The sequence below is a fragment of the Vidua macroura genome, chromosome 5 (genome assembly GCF_024509145.1).
Source record: "Vidua macroura isolate BioBank_ID:100142 chromosome 5, ASM2450914v1, whole genome shotgun sequence".
In the NCBI taxonomy this organism is placed as follows: Eukaryota; Metazoa; Chordata; class Aves; order Passeriformes; family Viduidae; genus Vidua; species Vidua macroura.
In genome coordinates, this window is record NC_071575.1 from 930986 (window position 1) to 957731 (window position 26746).

A 26746-nucleotide genomic window follows, 5' to 3' on the forward strand; every position below is an offset into this window, starting at 1 on the left:
GGGGCTTCAGAGGGTTTTTTTCCTTAATGAAATGTGAAACTTTAGCCCTTCATGTTTTTCTTTCTTAAAGGATGATGTGAAACACCTTTAAAAAGGCTGGTTATCTGTGGCAGCCCTAACTTTGAAATGTAACTCACAACAGCATCTAGGTCCATTAGTGCTCATCTTCTCCTGGCAAATGAACCATGCTATCCTCTTCTTAGGGTGAAAAAACTTCTCCATCACTATCAAAGAAACACAAAGAACTGCAACCATGTGATTTCCTGCTGTAATTTGCTTTGTAAGAAGGATCTAAACAATTGGCCTCAATCTGTTCAAGAACAATAGCTATGCCTTTGTTCTTGTGACAACATTATTTTTTAGGTTGTGTCATCTTTTTATTTATCACCCTATGTGGCCATGTAGAAATTGCACTATATGTCATCATTGCTCAGTACTATTTTCACTTATATTCCCCCTTCGTAAGCAATAGCACAATATCACTATTACCTATCATAAACTTGAACATTGTGTTCCCAAAGTATTGAACAACAGCTTCTTTAATCTCAAAGATGGTTTCTTTTTAACAAGAGAGAAAACATCCTAAAGTTTACAGCATAATGGAAGCTTTACCCTGGCTGTGCCTTACTCCCAGTAATGATACAGCCACATAAATAGTGTCATCTGGGGAGAAAAATTACATAATTCACAACTTCTTCCTGTAAATAAAGGGAATTACCCATGGGGGTTAGGTCACTTCATTAATGGGGCATCTTTTTTTATAGAAGTCACACTATGGAGGTAAATAATGATTAATCTGGGTTCCAGTGTGAGACACAAATCTCAGTCCCACAGGTAATGCTGTATTCTAAGCCACAGCAATAATCAATTCAATTTGTAGAGTGACTCGATCTGCACATATTACAAACAAGTTGATTTGGTTTGAAATATGGTACTTATTTTCACAGCACTTTTTCCCCCCCCTGAATTGCAAATATTAATGTGTCTGACACAAATGGAATGCATTAATGGAGGATTTAGCATTCAGAATTTTCCAGGGCATTGGAGGAAGATGTTAGAGACATTTATTATGCTGTCTTGATGTTTGTGTAATGCAAGTTATATGCTAAATGCAAAATGCTGGAAAGTCCAGGCTAAACAGAGAAGTTGAGTTTCCTGTAAACAGATAAGATGGGAAAGCAGCTGCTACAGAAGCAGCAGATTCTGAGACACTAAGAAAAATGCCAAATTCAGCTCTTGATCCTGCAATCTTGTCTGTGTGTGTGTAATTTAATCTCCAAGTCTAAAAATAAAGAGATTGTAAGTGAAGAGGTACTTTAAACTATTAGAGGGACAGTGAGATGCTCTAAATCCCTTCTGTTATATGACTTCAATGTAGTACAGGGCTTTTATAAAGCCCTGAGTATTAAATTTCTGTGGCTCCACTTTATTTAGGCTATTTCTTGACAGTCACTGAAATCTGTGACAAGCTGCATCCTAAACATTGAAAATAGTAAAACTAAAAAGATCAGACTGTTTATGCTCTGAATTATAACTAGAGATAGTAAAGAGTGGCATTTTACATATTCTTTAATTTTAATAGCCCTAGGAGCAGTTAGTAAGTGAAAGAAAAAGCATGATGGTTATCTGCTGAGCGTTCTTTTAATTTCACAGTGTGCAAATGGCTTTTGATGTGAAGATTTGGTGCTGAAGGAAGTAAGATAATGGGAGAATCTTCAAATTGCATTATGTCACTCATGCAGCTCTGCCAACATCAGCCACGAGCAAGGAGAGGATCGTGAGCGGAAGATAGCGACACGAAAGAGAGTCTGTGGTGATTACCACAATTCAATTGTTGCTTAATTAAATCAAAGCATCAGGAGGAAAAATCATCTGGATTAAAAATGAATATAGCTTCCATCCTTTATTTGATTTGTTGTAGGAAGGAATAAATGGGGTAATTGAATCAGTGGCACAAGAAAGTTTCAGTAATTCTTTCAGAAATGAGGAGACCTCAGATGTGAATGAGACAGCAGGAGAGAGCCCGGGGCACACCTGGCAGCGTGGGAGATGACTGCACACAAGCACTGGGCTATTTAGAGACTGTTATTGACATTTAAACCACTCTGGTGTGCTGTGGGAGCTGAGATATGAGCCCTCTGGCCATGTGGGGAGTCATTTCCACTATTTATTCCGGAATGAGCGGTGGGAAGAGCGTTGGCAGAAAGAAGAGGGAAGGCTTTGTGTCCTGTGCTCTGCCTTACTCCTGTTTGTTTCTGGGCTATCATGAAATGTCAGCAGAATTTTCACAGACCCCATCACTGAAGTGCCTGTTGGGATCTGTGGATGGGGAGTTTCTCTTTGTAAGTGGTTAATGTACAAATATACTGATCTATATCTGATGGAGACAATGAGGTGCCTTTGCCATGAGAAAGAGTTTAATAATCCACATTGCATTTCCATGCTCTGGCAAAGTTAGAAAAGATGGCACATTGGTTTTGGTGAGAGATTCTGTTTGCATCTATGGTTTTATTCACAGTTGTTTTTTGTTCTGTGTTTCCCATCACATCTAGAAACTTAAAGCTGTAGTGAAAATACTCTGCTGGTCATTGGGATTTAGTTTTCTCTTTCACTACAGTCTTGCATTTCCATCTTTGATTAACCTACTCCACCTCCCGTGGGATAATTCCACTTTTGATACTGATCTTCCCATCCCATCTGCTCTCTCTCTTGCCCATTGTGACTATTTGCTCTTTGGGGAAAAATTTTATTATTTTTTCCTCCAGGGCATACAGCAGCAGAATTTTGAACTCAAATGGGTCCTGTAAGGCCTTGCTAATCAACAGCCTGAATTTTGCAATCTGATCCCTATAGTGTGCAAGAACTAAATCAACATGCTAATCTTTATAAGGATGTAGGCATAATTGCATTAACTATCCCTATTAAAATCTGTTACTATGACAAATTTCAGCTAACAGTATAAACTTGCTTGGACCTCTTAACCACAGGATAATTGGGTTGCTGTCAATTTTTTTCTTGCTGAGGAGAGCATTGAACAAAAGGTGTTCTTTCTTTTAGTTTTTTCTCGGGATTTTTTAATGAATAGAGAAGGCTGAATAAAAGTGTGCCTCTCTTATTGTCAGCAGCAATGCAGACTCCCAGCAGCAGTGAACTGACGTGGCTTTCCTCAGCTGATGGAGCTACACTGGTCTGGATTTCAGATCACAGGACACAGGACATTTTTCTTACTTTTTGTGGCCTACCTGATTCTGAGATCAGAGAGGAGCAGTTCCTGACTTACCTCCTTCCTGTGCACAGGCTTTCCCTGTGCCCTCCAACAGACCACTTTACTTCTCTGTGCCTCAGTTCTTCATCTTTGAAATAATGGTTCTGGTCCTGTTTATTTTGTGGAAGTTTGGTGTGGATAAACAGATAAGGATGGTGGCCCTCTCACATGGTGGGAATGGGGACTGTATAACTACCCACGAAATAAAGAAATGTATAGGTACCAAAATAGGAAGTCTTTATTCATGTAGCTTCCTTTGGCCAGTACACTGATAATTTTCTCAGCTCTTCTTGAAAGCTCTACATTTATGCTGAGGTCACGTGCAGTTTCAAGTGTTGTGTTGGTTTTGTCTGGGCACCTCTACATGACTGACAAGTATTAAAGATGAAAATGTTTCTGAGGTGAGGACTGTGAGTGCTTAAATAATAACATTTTTTAAAATGTCAAATATGGAAATTTTGCTGTTGAAGCATAAGTGTTAAGAAGATACATTCTTTGAAGCGAGGGGGATATAGAAATACTGGCTTTGACAATGTCCCAGGTGGCTTTGCCCCACACCTCAGTGAAGCCCCAGATGTCACCTGGTAGATTTAAGAGTGCCTGTGTCATACCTACAAAAGCATTTATTTTCATTGACATTGTATTTACCACACCTACAAAAGCATTTATTTTCACTGATATTGTATTTGCCACACCTACAAAAGCATTTATTTTCATTGATATTGTATTTACCACACCTACAAAAGCATTTATTTTCATTGATATTGTATTTACCATACCTACAAAAGCATTTTTCATTGATATTGTATTTACCACACCACAAGAGCACTTATTTTCATTGATATGTGCAAATAACTCAGTTTGCCTCTTAATCTGCCCCTTTCTTCCTTTTTTCCTCCTTTGTTTGTGTATCCTTTAGAACCACTTCCTGTGAGCAATGTTTCTATCTATGATTACAAACCATCTCCAGAAACAGGAGTGCTGTTTGAAATTCAGTACCCAGAGAAGTACAATGTTTTTACCAGGGTCAATATAAGCTACTGGGAAGGAAAAGACTACCGAACAATGCTCTACAAAGGTAGGTGGAAACTATTTCACCAAAATGTAATACTGCCTCTGCTGGAGCCATTTTAAACAGTGGCCTTAGATGGGGTTTTGACATGTATTTATATCATGATTTGTGCTTCTGGGCATGTGCTTATGTATTGTGAAGTAAGGGATGGGTCTTTGAATTGAGCTGGTGGTTCACTTGGGATTTTTTAATTGCTGGAATCCTAGTTCTAGTGATGTTCCATTTCTTCTGGATTTTAGAGGAAGGCTTGGTGGTCTGGATTTTTGTGATCAGTCTGAAATTAGCCTGGGAAGGCATCCCCAGTCACTGGTGCTTGTGTGTCAGTTCAAATAATACAAAAGCTCCCAGGCTCTTCCCTCTGGCCAAGGTTTCCTCTTTGGTCTGTGCTGATAGGAAAGCTCTGGGATGTCCCAGAGGAGGGAAACCCATTCCACAAACCTGATTGTAGGCACAGGATCAGGGCTGGTGGTTCTGTATCACCACGCAGTGCCACGGTGCTGTGCTGCATTCAGTGCTGTCCCTGAGATAATAAACCTGCTGCATAACAGAAATTTCAGTCTTCCTAAAACTATCTGATCAAGGGCAATCAATCTAACAGTCTAGACAGTCAGCCTAAGCAAACAACCAACCTGCCCACCTGAATGATCTAAACGAGAGCAAACCCTGCTTTCTTTTTTTATTTGTTCATAACTGAACCCTTTCATGTATTTGTTTACAGCTTTTGCCCTGCAGTGTACATTAAGCACAGTATCTGTCTCAGAGATATAAATGGGACCATAAATGTCCTGTGGGAAGCACCCTAAGAGGTGAGGAAGGCACCCACATGCCTTGTGGACCCTGAAACCCCAATGGCTTAACATCCCACAGTGGCAGTAAAATCCAAAACCAAATCGAAATCTTTGGGCAATCCAGTAGGTGCTGAATTGAATTTTAGGCACTGAATTGAGGATCCCAGAATAGAAGACTGCCAGGGTCCCAGACCTTCCAGGGCAGCCACAGGGATGCCCTGGATTCCCACAGAAACTCTCTTTACAGTCAGCAGAGGGAGATACGCACCTCCGGAAGGAGGTCAGAGAATTTGGGAGTCTCTTTGCTTCAATGCAAAGTGGGGCTAGAAATCCTCTTTTCACTGCTGTAAAGTGCCAGAAGTTAGGAAGGACAAAGTCTGGATCGTGGCAGAGCATACAGGTGACCTCTTTGCAGAGAACAAAAGGGACACCAGCAGTAATTTGTCTCTTCCACAGCCAGTAGATGGTTCCGGGGGCTGTAGCACTAAAGCTGCTGATAAATAAAAGAGTCAGCTTCAATTAGGAGATTCGCTAATCAGCTTGCACACAGGCAGATAGCCCTGAGCAAGTTCTCTTCAGCCCTCTCACCTCAGCGTGGTGGAGGTGAGCTGAGCCCCCAGCAGCACTGGACTGCAGGCGGGTGCTCCTTGAACATCTCCCACAGGGGCTGGGCCTCAGTCAGCAAAAGACCAAAGAGGCTTTGCGTGCAGCAGTTAAAGGTCTGCAGGAGCTGTCAGATGCTCTTTGAGATATTCAGTGGCATGTGGAGCAGGTTGCCACATTCAGTTCCCTTGCCAGTGAAAAGCAGCTCATGTTTCTTGCGCTGGGCCCCTTTTTTTTTTTTTTTCAGTCTTTCTTTTTTCTGGTGGCAAAGTGGCTTTGACAGCCAGGAAAAGTGTTGGCAAACTGAATTATTACAATTTCATGTCTCAGAGCAGTATGAAAAATGTTTAAACATCTAAAACATTGCCCATTCACCATGTGCAGTCACGTTATCAGAAAGTGAACATTTGATGCATAATCCACTTTTTTGTTTTCCTTTCTTCTTTTTCCTTTAAACCTTCTGCAGATTTCTTTAAAGGTAAAACAGTTTTCAATCACTGGCTGCCAGGGATATGCTACAGTAACATCACATTTCAGCTGGTGTCAGAAGCAACCTTCAACAAGAGCACCCTCGTGGAATACAGTGGGGTCCAGCACGAGCCCAAACAGCACAGAACAGGTGAAGAAAATTCTCACACACCGTTTCTTCCAAGTCTGTATTGCTGCTTTTCTTGCTGCTCTGGGGAGGGGATTGATCCCACAGAGAGCAGGCTCTGGGTGGGAGCAGTCCTGGGAGCACGGGAGGAGGATGTTGTGGCTGTTCCACAGGCTCGAGCGTGCAAACAGTGCAGAGGGAAATTTGTGTTTCTGTTATAAGGATTGCTTCTTAGAAAATAACTTCTGCTTCACGTGAGGTATCCCAGGCCTTGTGCTAGGAATGAATTATGATGCCACAGGAATAGCTGCTCTGAGCAGACTATTGATCTGTCTCTGTGTGCAGTGAATCACAGCTGAAGTGCTCGAGAAGACCTTCCTCACTGTGCACTCTTCCATCACGGAGGAGAACGTCACAGCCACCCGACTTGGCGGCCACTCTGTGCCCTGAAGCATGAACTTTTAATTTCCAAGACAGCAATGTTGCAAAGGCTGAAAATTGCATTTGTTCAGGGTCCAGAACTAATTTAATTTGGTCCTGGGATGGTGCCCAAAACTTTTTTGTTAATCTCTTGGACCGCAGACATTTATCAGGGCCCAAAGTGAAATGTACCAGCGATAAAATCAAAAGGCCAAATCTTCAGATGAATGCACTGGTGTTGCTCCATTACCTTGGACAGAACTAAGCCAACTGATGCCAGCTGAGTTCTGTCCTGAAGATCCTAAATACAGTTGTTGAGGTATTGAACCACAACCAGCAGGATCACTTTTTTTTTTCCTGCTGCCCTCCCATGCCTCATTTTTCACATGAACTGCAATGAGAATGTAGAGTCTGGTTTTCTACTAGTGGCTGTGGCTGGGATGGGAGCTGAACAAATTAGTGTGCTGTAAATTGCCAGCTTAAAAGGTGCCAGGCAAAATTATTTGCAGAGGATACTCACACTTAGAGTGTGTAAGGAGAGGCAGACGAGCAATTACAGTGAGACAGACAAAATGCTGTGTGTTCACCTCCTGGCATCAGCTGAAGTAACTTCTTTGCGTGCCAGAATCTTGTCTTGCGGAGACCCAAATGTTAAGATCAAGCTTTCACAAATATTAAAATTTAAACTGATGTTTAAGGCTTGTGAAAAGGTGGCTGCTAAAAGCATATGAAAAGCCCTACAGCAAAGTGAAGGTTATGTTTTGTAAAGATGAGCTATGCCATATATTTGTTTTGCATATGTTTCAATTCATTTCTGCAGAGGTGGGCTCTTTTTTCATGATAAAGAACTTCCTGAAAGACACAATAAAGATCCACTGTAAAAAATTCATACTAGAGTAGCCATGCTGTTATAATAGCACTGAAGTTTGATTTACTGTGGCTTCACATCTACTTTACTTCCTGGCATTCTTTAACTGTGATTATGCTGTGAATTCATACTCACCTTGATCCCACCTCAGTCACTTCTGCTATATGCTTAAGAACAGGTAAAAGAAGGGAGGATCTTAGTAAGGAGATTTCAAACAATCCCTGCTATTTGTCTGGGCAATTAATACACTTAAAAGTGCACAGAACATACCCATTAAAAGACTGTCCCTTGCTTCTCTTTTAGTTCCTTACCCACCCCGAAACATTTCCGTTCAGATCGTACCAATCAACAGAAACAACTGGGAAGAGCAGAGCGGGAATTTCGCGGAAGAATCCTTCCTGGGACCGCAGGAGATCGTGAGGAGAGAGAAAGGCAGCCATCCTTGGGGCAGCCCCACTGCCGGCCCGGCAGCCAACACCTCCGCAGCCTGGCTGGAGGAGCTCCCCAGCGGCACCGGGCGCGGGGCCGGCTCGCAGCCTGCCTGGTGGTCCAGCGAGGCCGAGTCCTCCGAGGGGGAGGAGGGGCTGCTCAGTGCAGCTTCCAGGGATTCTGAAGCCAGTGATGCCAGCACGGCCGGCAGACCCACAGCAGAGCCCCCTCCCTTCCTTCCCGTGCAGATGGTGCTGACCTGGCTGCCCCCAAAGCCCCCTACTGCCTTTGATGGGTTCCACATCAATATTGAAAGGGAAGGTAAAGCAGAGCCTTGCGCCCTTCTCATCCTCCTTTTCTGTAATTCCGTTGCTGGTTGTCTCCTCTACGAATTATTCATTATCTAGACCTGGGCTTTGTTAGATCCCGAGTATTTCGTGAGGAGTTTTTGCATTGAGCAGCATCTACTTTTGGCCGGGCAGCATAAAAGTAAGGGAGGAGGAGTAAACCGCAGTTTGCAGCTCTCTTTTGTTAAACAAGATTTATACTGGTGTACATATTGCCACACTGTTTGAATAAAGTCCTTTTGGATACCTTTTAATCCCACAGCTGAAACAAGATTAGCATTTCTGATGTAAATAATTCTCTTGGTGACTGGAACCTTTCAAATTTCAATTAATCCACGCTTTTTTTTCCCCCTCCTGATTTAGAGAACTCCACAGAATTTTTGACAGTGAGTGAGGACACTCACAAATTTGTTGCTGAACTGAAAGAACCGGGAAAATACAAATTGTCTGTAACAACATTCAGCTCCTCTGGCTCCTGTGAAGTTCGGGGAAGTCAATCAGCAAAAACACTTAGCTTTTACATCAGTAAGTATCTCATCAAACTCATCTTTTTCTCCCTGAGCAACAGAGCTGTAATGTACAGAGTTTGACCACTGTGGTATTTCTGGCACCTGCTGGTGGATCACAAGGGTCTGGTCTTCTGGAATTCCCTGTGCCAGAGAAGCAAATATAGGGCAAATATGTTAATGTATTGCAACCTGCCTGGATGGGCCTTGGCTGTGCCATCCTGGCAGTCTGAAGAACTGAAAGCAAGTGATGTGGTGGAGTCATTGTCAGTGTCCAGAAGTGAAGTCAGTTTCCCTTCTGCATCTCTCACAGTGAGGCCTTAATTCCAAGAATTAATTTGGTGTTTATAGAGAGCTTTGGAAATATTTAACTTTCCTACTCCTGGAGTATGTACAGTGTTAGGGATGAAGGGCAGCACGGGCTGAGGGTGTGGGAACTGCACAATTAAACAGTGAACTCTGAAATTGAATGGTCTCTGAGAGAACACAGAGCAAATTACAGTAGATGAAGTGGTTCAGCCTGCTAAATTCAAAAGAGAAAAAGTAATTTATTATTTCCCAGACTTTCTTAACTGGAGATTTAGTAAAAGACAAAGTAATAATACACTACTGTGTAAACGAATACCATGACTGTGAGACAGGTGTTGGTGAATTCAGATCATTTTCCTTCTAATGGCTGTGGTCACCTTTGTAGCTTTTTCTGCAAAAGGAAATAGATATACCCTGCAGAACGCCCATAGAATGAGACAGGGGAATACTTGTAGCACTGCACAATTTTGCATGTGAAAAAATAATGCCTTCCCAAACCATGAATGCTGACACAAGACACAGTAGCCAAAGCTGGCAGAAAAAATCCTATTAAAAGGAAATGTAGTCAAGCACTTCAGTATTATGAATAAAAATTGTGCCTTTAGTAGCTCGTAACATTTACAAATACTAGGTATTTAAACTTGAATTTATTATAATGCTGGACTGAATGCACCAATTCCATTATTGCTCCCATTTTTTAACAAATTTATAGTTAGAAGAAACAATAATTGGAAAACATCCAGGAAGCAGCACATGAGAGAGAGGGTCTCTGCTGTTGTAATTTCACTGTCTACTGCTTTTCTTTAGGAATAGTTTAGGACAGCTTCATTATTTGAAAAGCATCAAAGTAGATAAAGATATATGTAGCATTGCTATTAGTACCAAAAGTTGTTCTATTTTGTAAGGTGTGGCATATTTTATTTTCATTAAGCAGTATTTAATGCTTAAAGTGTCCACCATGCTAACTGTGGACCTGAGAGAAATGAGAACACGTTAACCCAAAGTATAGGGGTGTGGATGGCTAGATTAAGGATGAACCTTAATCTCATTGTGGATGAAGTATTGAGGTGTCACAGGAAGGCAAGGATATTTTCATTTTACATGTAACATGTAAGAACCTTTGGTTTTTTGGGTTTTGTCACTTAGTTTTGCAGGCTTTTACAACAAAATCAGGGTTCTTGGCAGTTGTCTTAGTCTGTCAAATGGAAGGTCCTTAGTATTTTAGATAGATTTTATATGTATCTCTGATAGAATGCCAAATTGGAGATATGAGCAAATGCTCTTAGGTTGAAATTACTTTTCCATTCCTCTTTCTGAGTCTGATCAAGTAGGGTTTTTGTGTGGGGACTACAACTCTGGGTGATGACATGAGGCATCTCTGCTGCCTTAATGCCAATGCTGAAACAGTTTCTGCATAGTGAGAGCTACATGTACATCCTCTGTCTCCAGAGAATAATTTAATGATCAAATTCCTCTTTTTTTACCTGCATGGCTGTGGGTCTTTTGCCCACAGAGTCAGACTTATATTTTCCTTGTAATGCTTGGCTGGTGAATCATCCTGTCAAATTACTGGCTTGTGTTACATATCTTTGTTACATCCAGTCAGCAGTCAAATCTTATAGGCTGATCTTAAACCACATTCTTGCTCTGGCATTTGTTTTATTTCATCAATAAATGTAAATTACCACTAGAGCTGCACGGAGGAAGAATGTCAAGGAGAGAGAGGTCACAAGTATCGCTTAAAAGTGACAAGAAAAACAGGCTGTTTTCGTGAAACACGAAATTTTGACCAAGTCTAGCTATTTTCCAAACTGTTCTTTTATCTATATTTAAAGCTGTGTTCTCAACCAAGTGCTCCAAAAAGAATGAGATTGTTCTCTGTGGTGACCTCTGTGAATTTGATTTTCATGCTTTGAGGCTGTGGTGCACTTGCAGGGTGTATGTGGAGAGGTGGAAAAAATCTGCATGCTTATCCTTTAATATTGGTCAATGATCTGTACGTTTTTGGCTGCCAGTGCTTTTAGGCATTCCCTTGGAGCAAATCTGATCCTGCTGGGTGGTTTCTGGTAAGCAGCAGCGAATACTGCCAGCTGAATTTTCAGACAGGCACCTTTCTCTTGTCCTGGGCTCTGCTGCAGCTTTTCCCAGGGGCTGCCACTTCTGCTGCCTGGGAGCTGTGGGGGTGGACAGCCGCCAGTGCAGCTGTAAACAATTCCCTGAAAGACGTGTTTTAGCATGTGTGCCTGGAATGGATGGAGTGGCTTGCTGACCTGTGCTTTTGGGCCGTGTCCCAGGCCCCACGGGTGAGTGGATAGAGGAGCTCACTGAGAAGCCCCAGCATGTGACCGTGACGGTGCTGAGCTCCACGACTGCCCTGACGTCCTGGACGGCGCCGCACGAGAGCGCTGGCAACAGCACCATCGTGTCTGTGCTCTCCCTCACCTGCCAGAAGCAAAAGGAAAGCCAAAGGCTTGAGAAACACTACTGCACTGAGGTAAGGAGCAGAAGCTGGAGCATTCTCCAATCCAGTGAAAAAATCACGCTGCTGTGTAGAATCCCTGCGCCCCAGGGCTCTCTCGGGCTGCAGGGGACAGTGGCAGCTGCTCCTTCTGCAGCCCAGAGGGAGGGACATGGCTGGTGCTGAGTGGAGGGGAGAGCACAGCGGTCAGGAGTGAGAGCGTGCAGTACACCACAGGGCTGTTCAAGTGCTGTTTCTGCTGTGACTTCGCTCAGCACGTGCTGCAGTGCTTCTGTAGCCAGTGAAGTGCTCACGTGCATGGTTATCATCAAAGTGGCATAAATTATTTCTTAGCTGTCCCGCATTTGAGCGCGGAACCTGACTGTAAATTTTCTGGAAGTCTTGAGATGATCAGAAGCCAGCTTGTCTTTTCATCCACAGGAAAAGGTGTCAGCTCTGGGAAACAAACAACAATTCAGACCACCAGGGATTTGTATGGACAAGTCCTCTATGGGATGTATTTATAGCCATCAAGAGTCCTGAACCCCAAAAGTTGACAGTTTTCTGCTACTTGAAACCCTTAGTGAGTGCAGACTCCGTGTCTATGATAGGTCAGTGGCACGTGGCTTCAATTAGAAAGATTTTAGCCCACATTTCAGCAACCTCCTCAAGATGCTGCTACAGCCTTTTTCTGAGCAGGGCCGTGGCTTCTGTCTGGCTCCCTGAGCGTGTGTGATGGAGGAGTCTGCAAAGGACTGCAGAGCTGCCCTGCTGCACCCTCGGCCCACCCACGGGAATGGAGGGACTGCTGGCATCCTTGTAAATCATTTCCTTCAGCCTCACGATCAGCCCTGCCAGTGAATTAATACTGAGAATTTGTCACCCTTAAAGTGCCTTGTAAAATTAATCTCTGTAGAACTTTTGAGTTTCAGTTCAAGAATGGCTGTGAATTTAAATGCTTGGAAGTGTCTTTTGGTGACAATTTGAGAACTGTCTTTCAGAATCAGATTGTTATCTCATTGTTACCTGTATTTCTTAGAAGTGCAGTCATTTAAATGGGAAGCAAAGTACAGTAGGTGATTATAAACACAGATCACAAACATTCACATTTATAATTTCCACAAATACTACATCTACAAACTAACATTTAGGATTCATCTACATGTAGGATTCATCTACAAACTCGAAAAAAAGTACCTACTCTGTGAATAAACAAGATATCTGTAAAAGTACATGTGTATTTACTACAAGTAGGTCAGAAAGTCTAAATACAGTTACTTGTTTCTTTCTGTAATTATACATATTTGTATCAAATTTTATCAACTTTCTATACCTGCAGTTGTTAATTGCTGTCGGTTTGAGTTCTCCATGAGCTGAAAAGAGCAAAATTCAGTGCAGAGTTCTACCCATTTCTAACATGGTGCATGATTTAAAAGTGATTTCTCTTTCCAGAGCAGCTGGTAAAGACAAATTCTGTTCCTCACTAAATCTGTGCTTGGCAGTGATGCACTCATGTGCATTGCAGTAAGCCACCAGCGCAGAGGTGGCTGCCGTGCAGACTTTGAGAAGGTTGTGAAGAAAATATTAGTAGGAAATGCCAGCCTGCAGCTCTAGAAAGGATGTGAGCTTTTCCTCAAAGCTGCTATGCTCATTTGCTGTTGGTGGAGTCTTCAGGAGATGAGCTCTCCTGTTGTATCAGACCAGGAATCGCTTGGTCAGGAATTCTGCCTCCAGCTCTGACTGAAGCCTGGTGTGGCACAGCAGAAATTTTAACGGTGGCATTTTCAAACTGAAAGGAAAAATCACAGTGCCCCTTAGTTACAGTCTGTAGTGCTGTGGAGGGGAGGTGGCAGAGAATATTTCCTCTCTGATTTCACTGTGGAGTTGCTCAGTAGATGCAGTCAGAGGACAGCTTCCCCAAAACGCTGCCTTCAGCTCACAGAGCTGCACCAGTGATGGATGGAAAGCCTCAGGCCCTAATTGAAAACACCTGGTCTAAATACTCCAGCCTGAATAACCCACCTGGAAATGACTAATGTAGCCTGGATATGGTCATGAACTCTGGCAGTAGGAGAGAGTGGGTCTGCAGTGAGGTAGCTGACCTTATGCAGCCAAGCAAGTGCAATTCTCTGAGTCAGATCATTTGTGAGGTCAGTCCTGACCACTTCTGCAGTTTTGCCACGTGGGGTTAAGGAATGAAGTTCTTGCTGCCAGTGTGTTTGGATTCATGCCTTTTGTAACTGGAGCCATTCAAGTACAGTCTCAATATTCTTTCATTAATCAAGTAAATGCTTCATGTCTGATGAGTTGCTCTCCTCCTAGGTGAATTCAAGCAGCAGCCTCATTGAAAATCTTGTTCCTGGTGCCCAGTACCAAGTTGTGGTTTACCTACGGAAAGGACCATTGGTTGGACCTCCCTCTGATCCTGTCACATTTTCCATTGGTAACCCCTGAACCTACTGACTGAAATGCATTCATTTGTTTTTAGGGGTTTTTTGTAGTTTTTTTTTTTTAATATGTGTAATATGTTCATTAAGTCCTGTAGACCACGCCTTGATTTTCTCAAGTTTAAGAGTGGATCTCAGTGTTCTCTGCTTTGGGATTTGGAAATGAGAAGAACCCTCTGAGACTGACACTAACATCTTCAAGAATGTGGTTTTATGTCCAACAGGCAGAGCTGCTGCCCCCATACCTGTAGTTTAGGATTCCACCAGGCTCCTGCAAAGGGTCATTTAGGACAGAATTCAGTAACTTTTAGTTTCAGTGTAATTTATTTTGTTAAGATTACCACTTAAAATGCATTAAGTAGAGGGAGGGAAAAGAGAAAGAGGTCAGGGTACAGAGTTGCATTTCCAGAGAAATATTCAACCTGTGTCACCCAGCTTCTCCTTTTGACAAAGGTCTGCTCAGTGGGACAGCAGGTGGCTGGATCTTAGAGATCTTCAGTATTTTTAATGCTGCTTCCTCTCTGTGATGTAGGGAAGAAAGCAAAACAGAAAAAAATGTTATCCTGTTAAGAATTTAATCCTTAAATATAAGGCAATATGTGGCCTAGTGATTTTGGTGAGAGCCTTTTCATTCTAGTCAATCTTCTTATGTATTTTCATAAATTTGGTCTGAATAAAAATTTGTAAAGTATTCTATATTTCAGGAAAGGAAAAATTAGTAAGTAAATATTTATATATACTTTAATGTTAAAATTTCTATCATTGGACAGTTTCACAAATGCTTTTGATCTTCTTTCTCACTGTTATTCAAAAATCTGAAAAATTCTTCTTTTATTTGTAAAAGTAAAATCATGTATATCCAAAGTAAATAAGTTCCTTCATTTTTTCCACTTTTTTTATGGCCTTACAACCATGAAAGTTTCTTACAAAACTGAAAATGGCAATCAGTTTCTAAATAGAACATCTCGTAACTTTCATATTATAAAGGGGCTGTTTTTATGCAGTAGAACAACAGTTGCATGAGTTTTCATTTCATAACAGTGTATTGAATCTGATACTAAAATAATAGAACTGAAAAAGAAATTGTTCTGTGAACTTACCAGTGGTGGCTAACAACGAACGAAACTCAAATAAAATAAAATGCACTTTAAAAAGTATTCCATTCTCCACACGCTATCCTAAGGCTCATTTTCACGTTTCTTAGCAGTTCAGAGGAAGCAAAGCAAAGACACGGTACATGATTTATGAAGGTAAAGGCAGCCATGTGCTGGCACGGGCTGAAATAACCGGGCTGCTGCTCTGGGCTCTGACCCGGGGTGCAATGGCTGGGGCTCTGCAGCGCTGCCAAATGTCAGCTCTAGGTCCTTGTTTAAGTAGCCTCAGTGAAGCCATGAAGAAGAATTGCTTTCCAGACCATACAGGCTGCAGAAGCTGACCCTTACAGTGACATTCTTCAAATCACTCGACTCTTTCTCAGTGTCACTGCGAGGCAAGAATAGCAATACATGGCAGAACCTTTGGGTTCCCCAGGGAAGGAGGGCCAGAGATGAAAACTTTCCTTTCTTACAGTGCTCTGGCTTTTGATGCTTTTGTTTTTGAGCACCTTGAAATATCTCCTAAGCATCCTGATTTTCAGAGCAGAATAGAGCCCTCCATTTATGAGAAATCGACACGCGTACTTTATCTCAAGCTAAGCAGCCAACAGAAAGTGCTCTGTAGCCACTGCTGAAGAAGTAGTTTGGAACTGGAGAACAAATGCTTAAAAAATGGTATTCAACTGCTTGTGACCAGGAAGTTCTTGAGGATTAGAGTGGTGAGAAAACCAGAAATAGGTAGAACTTGATTAAGGAAAGGTATCATTTTAAAATAAAGTGCAACTGATGACACATGCACGTTGCTAACCATAACTTGTGCTTTATAGTGCCCACAGGAATAAAGGACCTGACACTTTACCCTTTGGGACCTACTGCTGTGGTTCTGAGCTGGAACAGACCTTTCCTTGGGGTGTTCAGGAAATACGTGGTGGAAATGTTTTACTTCAACCCATCAACCATGACCTCGGAGTGGACAACCTACTATGAAATAGCAGCAACTGTCTCCCTGACTGCCTCAGTGGTAAAGTGACCATTCCTGCCTTGCTTTCCCCTGCCTGGCACCTTGTGACACTTATTTTTCCCAGCCTTTTCCCCATGAATATGCATATATATGCCTTTAAGACTGGCACTTTTTTTTTTTTTCCCAGCAAAGCAGAGAAAATGGCCAAGGGTGCTGGAGGCATTTTCTGTTCTAAAGTAAGGCACTGCCAGCTGAACCATGCTAAATTTTAAGCAGAGCAATGAGACAGGAGATTAGCTTTTTTTTTTTTTTTTTTTTTTTTTTTTTGGGTCAGTTTGTCAGTCAAGGCTTTAAAAGTTCCATCATCTCCTCAGGGGGTGTAGTGCAAAGGCTCATCTACATAATTAATATTGATAGTATGGATTTGGGGCTTGCAGGCTGGTCTCTCAGTGTGCCATGTGGAAGGCTTACCTCTGGTTTTCGTGAAAAAAAGCCTTCATGTTTCTGAAGCTGCCAGATCTTAGGCCAGGGTTTTAACTAGGTGAACTCTGGTCTCTGTAAGAACAAGCTCACACATATTCATGGGTGTCCTTGCAGATATAAAGCGAAATTTTCCTCCTGTTTTCCATTATTTCCTGGAGAGGGTGCAAAGATTTTATTCAGACTTTGCTGTAGAGCTAGAGAAGGTAATTCCAGCTGAAATTAGTTGTTCAAGAAAGTTATGAGTATGCAAGAAAAGATAGCAATAACTTCTGCTGCTGGTGAGAGCCAGAGTGATTTACTGTAATTGATTTGCATAATACCATTTGTGGAGTCATTTTGGCACCAGCAGCTTTACTGTAATTGGGTATGTGACTATAAATCTTAACACATAAATCTCCAGGGAAATTAAAAACAAAAATAACTTACCAAACTGGTAATTAATATCTTGTAATCATGACTCAGCACAAATAGATTAATAGCTGAGTGATCTAAGTGATCCAAGAAATAAAGCTATCATGCAGAGTTAATGTGGTTCATTAGAAAAGGAGATGATGTTGTCCCTTACTGTTGCCAATCCTGCTCAGGGAAGCCAAGCTGGAATTGCCTGGTCTGGATTTCAATCTGAAATGCAGCAGTGCTGTATGGCAGCTGAAGTGAGCATCTCTTCAAGGGTAACTTTAAAGACTAATCCTGAATTAGGAAAAGAATGTTTCCCTGTTATTCTGTTGTGGCATTTAATGCACAGGCAGGGACTGGTGAACTTTTGGTTGGGTCCTCTAATGGTGCTCAGAATCCCACTGATCCCTGCCGACACCTCTGAGTGGAGTATTCTGGAGCAACAATGAGAAGAATCAAAAATCAATGTCTCCAACAGCATGAAATAATCAAGCATTATTTCCTGGAGGGTTAACATTTGATAAGAACTGGATTTGGAACTGGATTTGTCTTTTCACTCTGTTTTGTTGCTTCATTCATTTGTGCTCTGCAAGTTACTTGAAAATTGTCAAGGCGATGTTGGTATTTCCAGTATGACACCAGGGGCATGTCAGAAGAAGTCCAATCATTTTAAAGGATTTGGTGTCCATGTGGACACAACTTCTTCCAAAAATCATGAAAAGAACAGATCACACCACCTACATTGTCTTGTAGTATCTGGAGAAAAAAGGCCACTGCAAACAACAGAGATCTGTAAAAATAGTAATTTCTACATTGTTGAAGTTGTTTGTTACTTTCAATTTGCTTTTATTTTGAATTTTAAAAACATCAAGAGGCTTTTCATTTAAACATCAATATCTTAAATGTTCTGCGCTGTCAGTGGAAGATTAGAGTTTTAAGTTAAATATTACATGCAATACTATAATATAAAACATATTGCTTTTTAGACTTCATTTATATCTCATTTATATTTACATATATAATTTATGTCTCATAAGTCATTTATGTTTAATTCCTATTCCATTTATAATAAATGACAGGAGAAAGTGAAATACACTTGGAAAATTGGAAAAAAATACATCTTTTAAAGTGACAATATCTGAGACAAAAGCATAGATTCTAATTTATCCTCAAAGCCCATTTAATCAAACTAGAAACACCTACATTTTCCAGTTGAAGATTTTGCCTTCATCACTCTGGAGCTGTGCTGGAAGGTTGCTCTGTGTCAATGGTTCTTACCACCCTGGAAATCCTTTGAGATGCCCGTGGTGGACAAACCTGCAACCAGGTGGGCGTGGATGAGCAGCAGAGCCATCACAGCCGTGTTTGCTCCCCCCCACACAGATTTTTTAGTAAATTGAAAGGCCAAATTTCAGAGGTTTCCACTGAAGGAAGGAATGGGAGCTCAGAAAAATGAGTGTGGGCGCTAGGTTTGTAAATATTGTTGTGTTTCAGAAGTCCTGCCTCGTGCTGGCGAGCTCTCTCCTGAGCTGCTCTTTGTGTTTTGTCCCTTTACAGAGGATAGCCAACCTGCTGCCTGCTTGGTATTACAATTTCCGGGTCACCATGGTGACCTGGGGGGACCCCGAGCTGAGCTGCTGTGACAGCTCCACCATCAGCTTCATAACAGGTAAGCAGCCAGCTGAAAGCACTGCGGGAATGCTCCCGGGGGCAGAAGCTCTCAGAAGTCTGACCTGGGTGCTGTGGTTCACCTACAGAGAGTCACAAGCTAGGATATTTATCAGCTAAGTGTTTTTTTGGGTGGGTTTTTTTTTTTTTTTTTTGGGTTGTTTTTCTATTATTTTGTTTTTAAGTCTCTGAGGACTGCTTTTGATGAACATATAAATGAATTTTTCCTGTGCCTGACTGCTCTGTTGCAATCCTCCATCAGCTGAGTGCATGGCTCCAGAGAGGGCCAGTGGTCCTGCTCCACTTTTACCACACCATACATCTGACACATGGAGAAGTTAATAGGTAAATTGGTAAACCTGAATTCTTAGGTTTCTTGATATTATGAAACACTTTTTCATTTATCTGCACTATTTCCAAGTGTTTTTTCCTCCTTTAGCACCCTCCCAGTACTCCCCAGGTCAGAGCATGACTTGTGCAGCACTGAGATGAGCGAGCTGATGCAACCACACGGATTTCCCTCTTCCACTTGGGACCAGCCATGGATTTAACACACTCTGGCATCTCTTGGCAGAGTCTTTGGATCTGAATCTTCAATATGTCCAACAGATCAGCCACAGAGGGAGCAGCATGAGGGAGGTCCTGTTAGCACCTTGCCATGTGCTCCCAGCATCCAGGATGGTTGGGCCAAAGGCAGAGTTCTCCACTGAATCATTTTGCTTTTAAGTGTCACTGTTTAATTCACCTTGCTGAAGTTGAGGTGACTGAAAGCAGCAAATAATTCAGTTTTACTGTGAGATGCAAGTATACTTGCTCTTCTTTTCCATCTGTAGGAATCCAATTGCAAGAAAAATCAGGGTATAATGTCCCAGCCACTCACTCCGAAGCAGACACTAGCCTAGCCCCAGGTTTTCTGTTTGTGACAGTCAGAGAATGTGCCTGGAAAAGTTACTAAGGCCCATTTGCAAAGATGATTTACACAGAGCCTGTGCCCCAGAGAGCCACGACAGAAAAGTCAGCAGCAGTTAAAGCTGTAGCTCCACTGAAGCCCACAGAAACCCTCCCATGCTGAGATACCTGATCCCAGGCTCCTCTGCTGACAAATTCTGGCACTTTTCCAGTGTATCACAACTGTACCCTTGCGAAGGGTCTCCAGGGATATTCCTTGTCCTTTGGCATCAATCAGCTTTTCTGTAGCACTGTAAGGAAGCAATTTTCCAGCTGGTTGGTTGCTGTATGAGGGAAGAAATGTCTTTTCCAACTGATTTGGGTACCAGGTTCAGCATTTCAGAGTGGAAGTGTTTCAGTGGGATACTCACTTCAGTATTATATCTCCAGAAACCTTCAGAAATGAGGGAGATTAAGGGTCTTCTAAAATGTAATTTGTCATCAGTACCAATCTGGATCTCTGTGTGATGACAGGAAAGACTGCTACTGCTGCTGAATGAAAAATGGATCAACTTCTTAACTAGCAGACGCAGACAAAATCAGAAATGGATGAACCTCTAAATATCATCCATTTGTGATTGGCAAAACCTTCTCTTAGAGAAGGTCATCTGGTCTTCAGTGAAAATATCCAACTGGAATGTTGCATCAATGGTTAACTTCTCTTATTATCAAGGGTTTATACCCTGTGTTTCTGATCTGAGTTTTTCTGGTTTTACTGTCCAGTCCAAGACATTTGTTGCACTTTTATCTTACTGATTGAAGAGGAACAAAGCCTTTTTTTTTTTTTTTTTTTGGTCTCTAAACAGAATTTAGTTTGTTTTTTTCTGTTAATAAATTGCTTCCGCTGAACTCTTTGGGTGCTCTCACTTTTAGGTGTTTTCCCATGTTAGTTTTTTTTCCCCACTCTGCCTCTCTAATTTTTACTGTCTTTACTGAAGTACATAAAAACTGCAGGTGTAGTACCAGCCTGCTGACTACTCCTGCAGAGGCACAATCAGCTCCCTGTTCAAAGCCCTCCTGTGTGTGCCTCTGAATGATTGCATTTCCTGCATCATCACGCTGCAGGTCTGCGTTGATTTACTTCTATTTTATGGCTCCTAGCAGAATTTATCATTTGCTGTCTACACGCTATTTTCCAACAGGCCTGGCACAGCAGACTTTGAAATTCACGTTGTTTGAGCAGGCCCAGCACAGGGGGCAATATTCCAAAGCTCAGCCCTGTCCAGCTCCTGCCCTCCTCTGCCAGTTGCCAGCTCCTTGCACGGTTCATCAGCCCTGCTTTCACGTTCAGGGTAGTGGTGAAAATGTTGAATAGCAATGAGGTGTTAGAATCACGCTGTGATTTGAAGGGAAGAGCCCTAACAAAGCAAGCTGATTTGGTCAAATTGCAAGCACTTACCAATAGATGGTCAGCACTGAATGTGAGCATTAAATGCACTCCTGTCCTCTGATTGCCTCATTACTTGCAATCTCTTCAACTCTGCCCAGGAGCTGCAGTCAGGCTGACTTGTGAGGCTTGCCAGTTTGTCACATCTGCAGGTTTGCAAAGTTTGTCCCCAGTAGGTGCTGCCTTTTCACGGCTTTAAGCTACCAGGGGACTGAGAGTTCTTTCTCACCCTCAGCCTCTTTCCTCCCAGGGCGGGAGCAGATGGTTTTATGGAGCACTTGGTCCCTTTCTGCATCATTTTGAACAACGCCACCTCCCCTGCACGGGTCGCCAGGAATTCAAACAAACAAACAGAGAAAAAGCCCACCAAAAAGCCCTGTATTTTAAAAATGCTGGAGTGGAGGTTGTGTGGGCTCGACAGTACACCATCTGTCAGTTCTTCTGTGTAGAACTGGAGAGCCAGCCTCCACACCTGGAGCACAGGCTTGAGTTTCCAAAGCGGAGCAGAAGGATCAGCTGGGAGCTTGAGGACGCAGCTTGCAGGAAGCTCAGAGCAGACGTTCCCTATGAGGATCCCACTGCTCCTGCGGAGGCTGGAGCCAGGCTGGGGCTCTGCTGGGCTCACCACTTGGGGTGGTGAGATGGAGCTCTCCCCCACAGCAGCTGGGGAGATTTGGGAGATCCAAGAGACTTGTCAGAAGCAGCATTTGTCCTCTCAGCCCCTGCAGCAGCAGTTGCATGCCGTTGTTTTACTCGGGGAGAGATTGTGGCGCTGCCAGGGTTGCTGTGGTGACTGATGAGTGTTTAATGCCACCTGCTGTAAACAGCTGGATTCAAAACAACCACCAGCAAAGGCTCTTTGGAGCACCAGCGTTTGCTTTTTGCAGTGAGGGTGCTTTTATCTTTGGAGAAGCAAAAGGAGTGAGAGAGACAGGCTCTGGGTGCTGCTGACTGCCACCACAAGTGCTGCCCGTGGGTCCGTGGTGCTTCCAGCTGTGGCCCTGGCCCAGGTCAGCAGCAGGGTGGGACTTCCCACAGCCTCCCTGCTCCCCAGAGCCTTGTGCTGGGGCTGGGTCACACCAGCCCTGGCCTTGGTCTCATGTGACAGATCCTGGACTACTGAAAAAAAGGCAACCCTGACGGGGAAGAAATGATGTTTGGTTTTAGATCAGAAGGCTGAAGGATAGTTTTATTAAAACTATGCTATAATACACTAATATACTACTTAAAGAGAGACTATCCTATTCTACATACTTACTTCTTACCTACTTATCTAACAACTAACTAACAAAGTGTTTGCTGAGAGTTTGAGACACAGCTGGATCTGACTGGTCACTGAACTCAAACAACTTTCACTAGAATCTAATCAGGTAATCACTTTAGGTAAGCAATCTCTATACTAAATTCTTCATGGGGAAGACAAAGGAGCAGAGATAAAGATTGTTTTCTCTTCTTCTCTCTGTGCTTCTCCTGAGACAGAATTCTGTCTCTCTGTCCAGAGAATGTCATGCCACACTGGATATTCACTGTCATGAAAGCATACCATCAATAATACAGTGCAGGGGGAAATCATTATTTGTGTATGAGATTCATGTCAGTCATGGCCTTAAGCTGCAAGGAATACACAATCCATGCACAGGGATGGGCTGGGAACTTTAAAAATTAAAAGAAATACTGCTTTAAGGATTTTATACTAAATGCTTCTTGATGTTGCTTCTCCTCAACAGCATAAGAAGGACATTTTCAAGATTAATTTGGCAGAATATTCTCACTAAACATTTTTAAATGGCTCTAAATTGTCTGTGCACTGCATTTGCTGCCTTCCTCAGCGATTGCTTCAGTGAATGTGTTCCCTAACAAACCAAGTCCCAGCGCCAAAGTGGAAGGAGCCTTCGTGAAAGCAGCAGTGACATCTTGTGGCTCTTTCCAAGAGACCCGAGCTCCGAGGCCATCCTGCATTCCCTGTCACCCACCGCTGTGCTGGCACCCTGGGCATTCCCAGGGCATTCCCATGTCATTCCCAGGGCATTCCCAGGGCATTCCCAGGGCATTCCCTGCCACCCACCGCTGTGCTGGCACCCTGGGCATTCCCAGGGCATTCCCATGTCATTCCCAGGGCATTCCCAGGGCATTCCCAGGGCATTCCCTGCCACCCACTGCTGTGCTGGCACCCTGGGCATTCCCAGGGCATTTCCATGTCATTCCCAGGGCATTCCCAGGGCATTCCCTGGGCATTCCCTGCCACCCACCACTGTGCTGGCACCCTGGGCATTCCCAGGGCATTCCCTGGGCATTCCCAAGCATTCCCTGGGCATTCCCTGGGCATTCCCTGTCACCCACCACTGTGCTGGCACCCTGGGCATTCCCTGGGCATTTCCTGGCCATTCCCAGGTTATTCCCTGGTGATTCCCTGGGCATTCCCAGGTCATTCCCTGGGCATTCCCTGCCACCCACCGCTGTGCTGGCACCCAGGGCTCTGCTCCTCTGGCCTGCCTTGGCACGAACACGCTGGGCACAACAAGGCTTGAGCAGGGGAAGGCCAGGCAGTTCACACCATTTCCCCCCTGTGCTCCTCAAAAACTGGCCAAGCACAGAGATCCAAACCTTTCCCTGTAATGTCCAAATTATCCTCGTCATATCTCCTTGGGATCTTCACTGATTGAGATTTTCACTTTTGGGTCTCCACTCACTATTGACTTCTCCCTTCTCTGGGCTCCTGCACCACTGAACCAGGCAATCAAGGTGTGCTGGCCAGCTGTGCCCCCTCCCCAGTGAACGGAGAGGCACCTCCCAGAGGCAATCCTCATCTCAAACTCCAGTTTTGGGGTGATTTCGGAGGTTTTAGGGTTATTCTGGAGGCTGCTCTCTTTCTGCAGGTCACAGCTGATGAGAGAGCCAGCTAGGGAAGGTGGCTGATTCCCAGTCCCTGGGGGTGCTGGAAAGACACGTGGATGTGGAGCTGAGGGACGTGGTTTGCTGGAGGATGTGGCAGTGCTGGGTTTAGGACTGGTCCCAGTCTTTAAGGTCATTTCCAGCGTGAGTGACTCTGTTACGTGGGCTGCAGAGAGAGGCAAGGACTTGCTGGCAGCTCCAGGACAAAAAACCTCTCCTAAAGGCTGGATGGGCTCTGATGGGGCCCTTTTCCCCTCCCTTCCACCCAGGGATCAAGGGTGGTCATAACCTCTCATGGAAAAGTTGTTCTTTGGAAATCTGCAGGCTTTTCCTCCTAGAAGGATGCAAGCTCAGTGAAAAGATATTTTTTTCCTATGGAAAACCTATCAATGTAACAATTTATTATTTCTTTTCAGTTCAGTGACACAGTGCAGCAACATCTGAGACTTTTAACTTGAATTTGACTTACAAATGTGACTCAAAAGATTATTTTTATTTGCTGTGATTTTTTTTAAGCTGAAAGATCGCAAAAATAAGTGTATTTTTGTTCTGATTATCTCCCAGGTTAAATGATGGTTTTCATATCTTTCAGCTAGTGCTCAAATGGTTTTAATGATCCTTTCCTGCTAGCTTTGTGATATTCTCCTCATGGCAGCATCCTTTGGCAGACGTTTATCACTGGATTTACTAATCAGCTGTGTTAGACTCTGTCTGTAACACACTTGCCTTCTTCCTTCAGCACCAGTGGCACCCAAAATTACCTCTGTAGAGTATTACAACCACCTTCTGTACGTCACCTGGACCTATGGAGGAGATGGCCCTGACCTTTCCCACTCCAGGATGCTGCACTGGATGGTTGTTGCAGAAGGAAAGAAAAAAATCAAGAAGAGTGTAAGTATCAGTGTGGAAGGTGGGTGGTGTTCATTTCTTTGAGAGTTTCTTTTTTTTTTTTTTTTTTTTTTTTTTTTTTTTTTTTTTTTGGGTGGGTTTTTGTCTGGTTGGTTTGTTTTTCTGAGTTGATAACTGAGAAAAACTTTGACAACTCTGATAACTTTGTATTCCTGAGCTCCAGCAAGTTTGGTGGAAGCCAGTAAAAGTTATTTCCCAGTGTTAAAAGTATTTCCCAGTTATTTCCCAATGCACTTTGAAAGACTTGAGCTCTCAAAGCAGCCAGTGGACAAAGTGTTTCCTTGTGTGATCCAGGGAAGGTGTTGATAATTTACATAATTCAAAAAGAGCTTAAAAACTTCTCAGCTTCAGACAGTAAAACATAAAGAGTATTCTTATACACAGGTATGGCACTTTCCATGTTAATTTATTAATAAACAGAGGAAGCTACCGGCTGAGTTATTTTGTTTGTTCAAGTATCATCACTTCCCATTTTCTGACTTTATCTTCTTCAGAATTTATCTATAAATTCTGAATTATTTATATTTAAAGAAGAATTTATTATTCTTCAGAATTTATCTCTAAATTCTGTGTCCTGTATTTTATGTTTGAATACGAGTTCCACTAATTGATGGGATGAGGATTTCACCCAGAATGAGTGCACTTAGCAAACTTGCTAGATGCTAAGGGGTGCTCTTGGTGCATTCTCTTGAATGGAACATTTGGAAAATTGGAAGTGTATTTTCAGCAGAAGTGCAAATTGATCACTGATTTTCATGTGGATTTGTGTGGAACAATAAATTTCTTGTGGCTGCAAGAGTACACCCATCTGGAGCTTGTTGCAGCATTAATCTAATTATATGATTAGGAAAATTGATAACCTTTCTGAGCAGCAGGAACTTTCAGGATTTGCATCCTTACTTCAAACAAGGAAGAAAACTAGATTTTAATTTTTGTCCTACAAATAAAATATTCTATCAATTGAATTCCAGAAAAAAAAAAAAAATCACAATTATATACCTCTCTTCCTTCAAAAGGCATGTTTTCTGTAAGCTTATTATTCTTTCAGGAAAATCTGATTTCTCTACCATTCAACTTCATTGAATGCAAAAATTGTAGATTAAATAAATATAAAATAAACATTTAATGTGAAAATTTTAATAAACTAAAACCAAAACTGAATATGCAATTTTAGATTAAACAAAATATTAAAAGTAGAGGGTATCTACAATATAGTATATCTGTAAATAACATTTCAAAGCTTTAGGGATGTCTTTACAAATGTTTGTCTTTATATTCCTTGTAAGACAGGGGAACCCAGAGGGTATTCTTTAGGAAAATCCTGCAAAAACCTACCTATTTATAGCTAATTTTATGGTTCTGTTCATATGGATAAGTATGGGTAGATGCTTGCAGGCATCAGGGCATCCCTGTTCTCCCAGGCTGTTAGTCACTTCCAGGAACTGTTTCCTTTAAAACTCATGTGATATTGTAATATCATCATATGATTTTATTATGATTGCTAATGTGGTTGTTTTTCTTGTGGCATTATTGAAATAAATAGGTAACACCGTCAGGCAATGTTGATTTTTTTCTTCCTGCTCCCTGTGTATTTCCCAAGACTCCACAGAAGCTGGTCAGTTTTTAGAGAAATGATGAAAATTATGTGCAAAGCCCTATTGGTCTTTATTCAGAACTGTCAGTTCCTCTTGCATCTGAAAGCTTCAGCCTGAGAATTAAATGACTTTGAAAATCAGCACGAGATTCCTGGATGGGCCCTTTATGGATAGTCCAGAAGTGCTCTGAAAACGGGGTGTTCCAAGTTCTGCATCCTTCTCCATGACTCTGGAGAAATGGGAAGATTACCCTAAAATAAAAGGAAGAAATTGTTCTCAGTCTTTTGAGGCTCAGCTCAGTTTAGG

The 26746-nt window shown here is 42.6% G+C and overlaps 1 protein-coding gene across 2 annotated transcripts in view; it reads left to right on the forward strand.

Moving 5' to 3' along the window:
• Positions 1-26746, forward strand: part of PTPRO (protein tyrosine phosphatase receptor type O) — a 138774-nt gene that overhangs the window by 81745 nt on the left and 30283 nt on the right. For both annotated transcript variants that reach the window (XM_053978939.1, XM_053978941.1), the window contains exons 3-11: positions 4185-4343; positions 6195-6347; positions 7915-8361; positions 8751-8912; positions 11497-11696; positions 13983-14103; positions 16029-16222; positions 18599-18710; positions 24676-24827. In XM_053978939.1, coding sequence (XP_053834914.1) covers positions 4185-4343; positions 6195-6347; positions 7915-8361; positions 8751-8912; positions 11497-11696; positions 13983-14103; positions 16029-16222; positions 18599-18710; positions 24676-24827 — 1700 coding nt within the window. The remainder of the gene's footprint in view (positions 1-4184; positions 4344-6194; positions 6348-7914; positions 8362-8750; positions 8913-11496; positions 11697-13982; positions 14104-16028; positions 16223-18598; positions 18711-24675; positions 24828-26746) is intronic.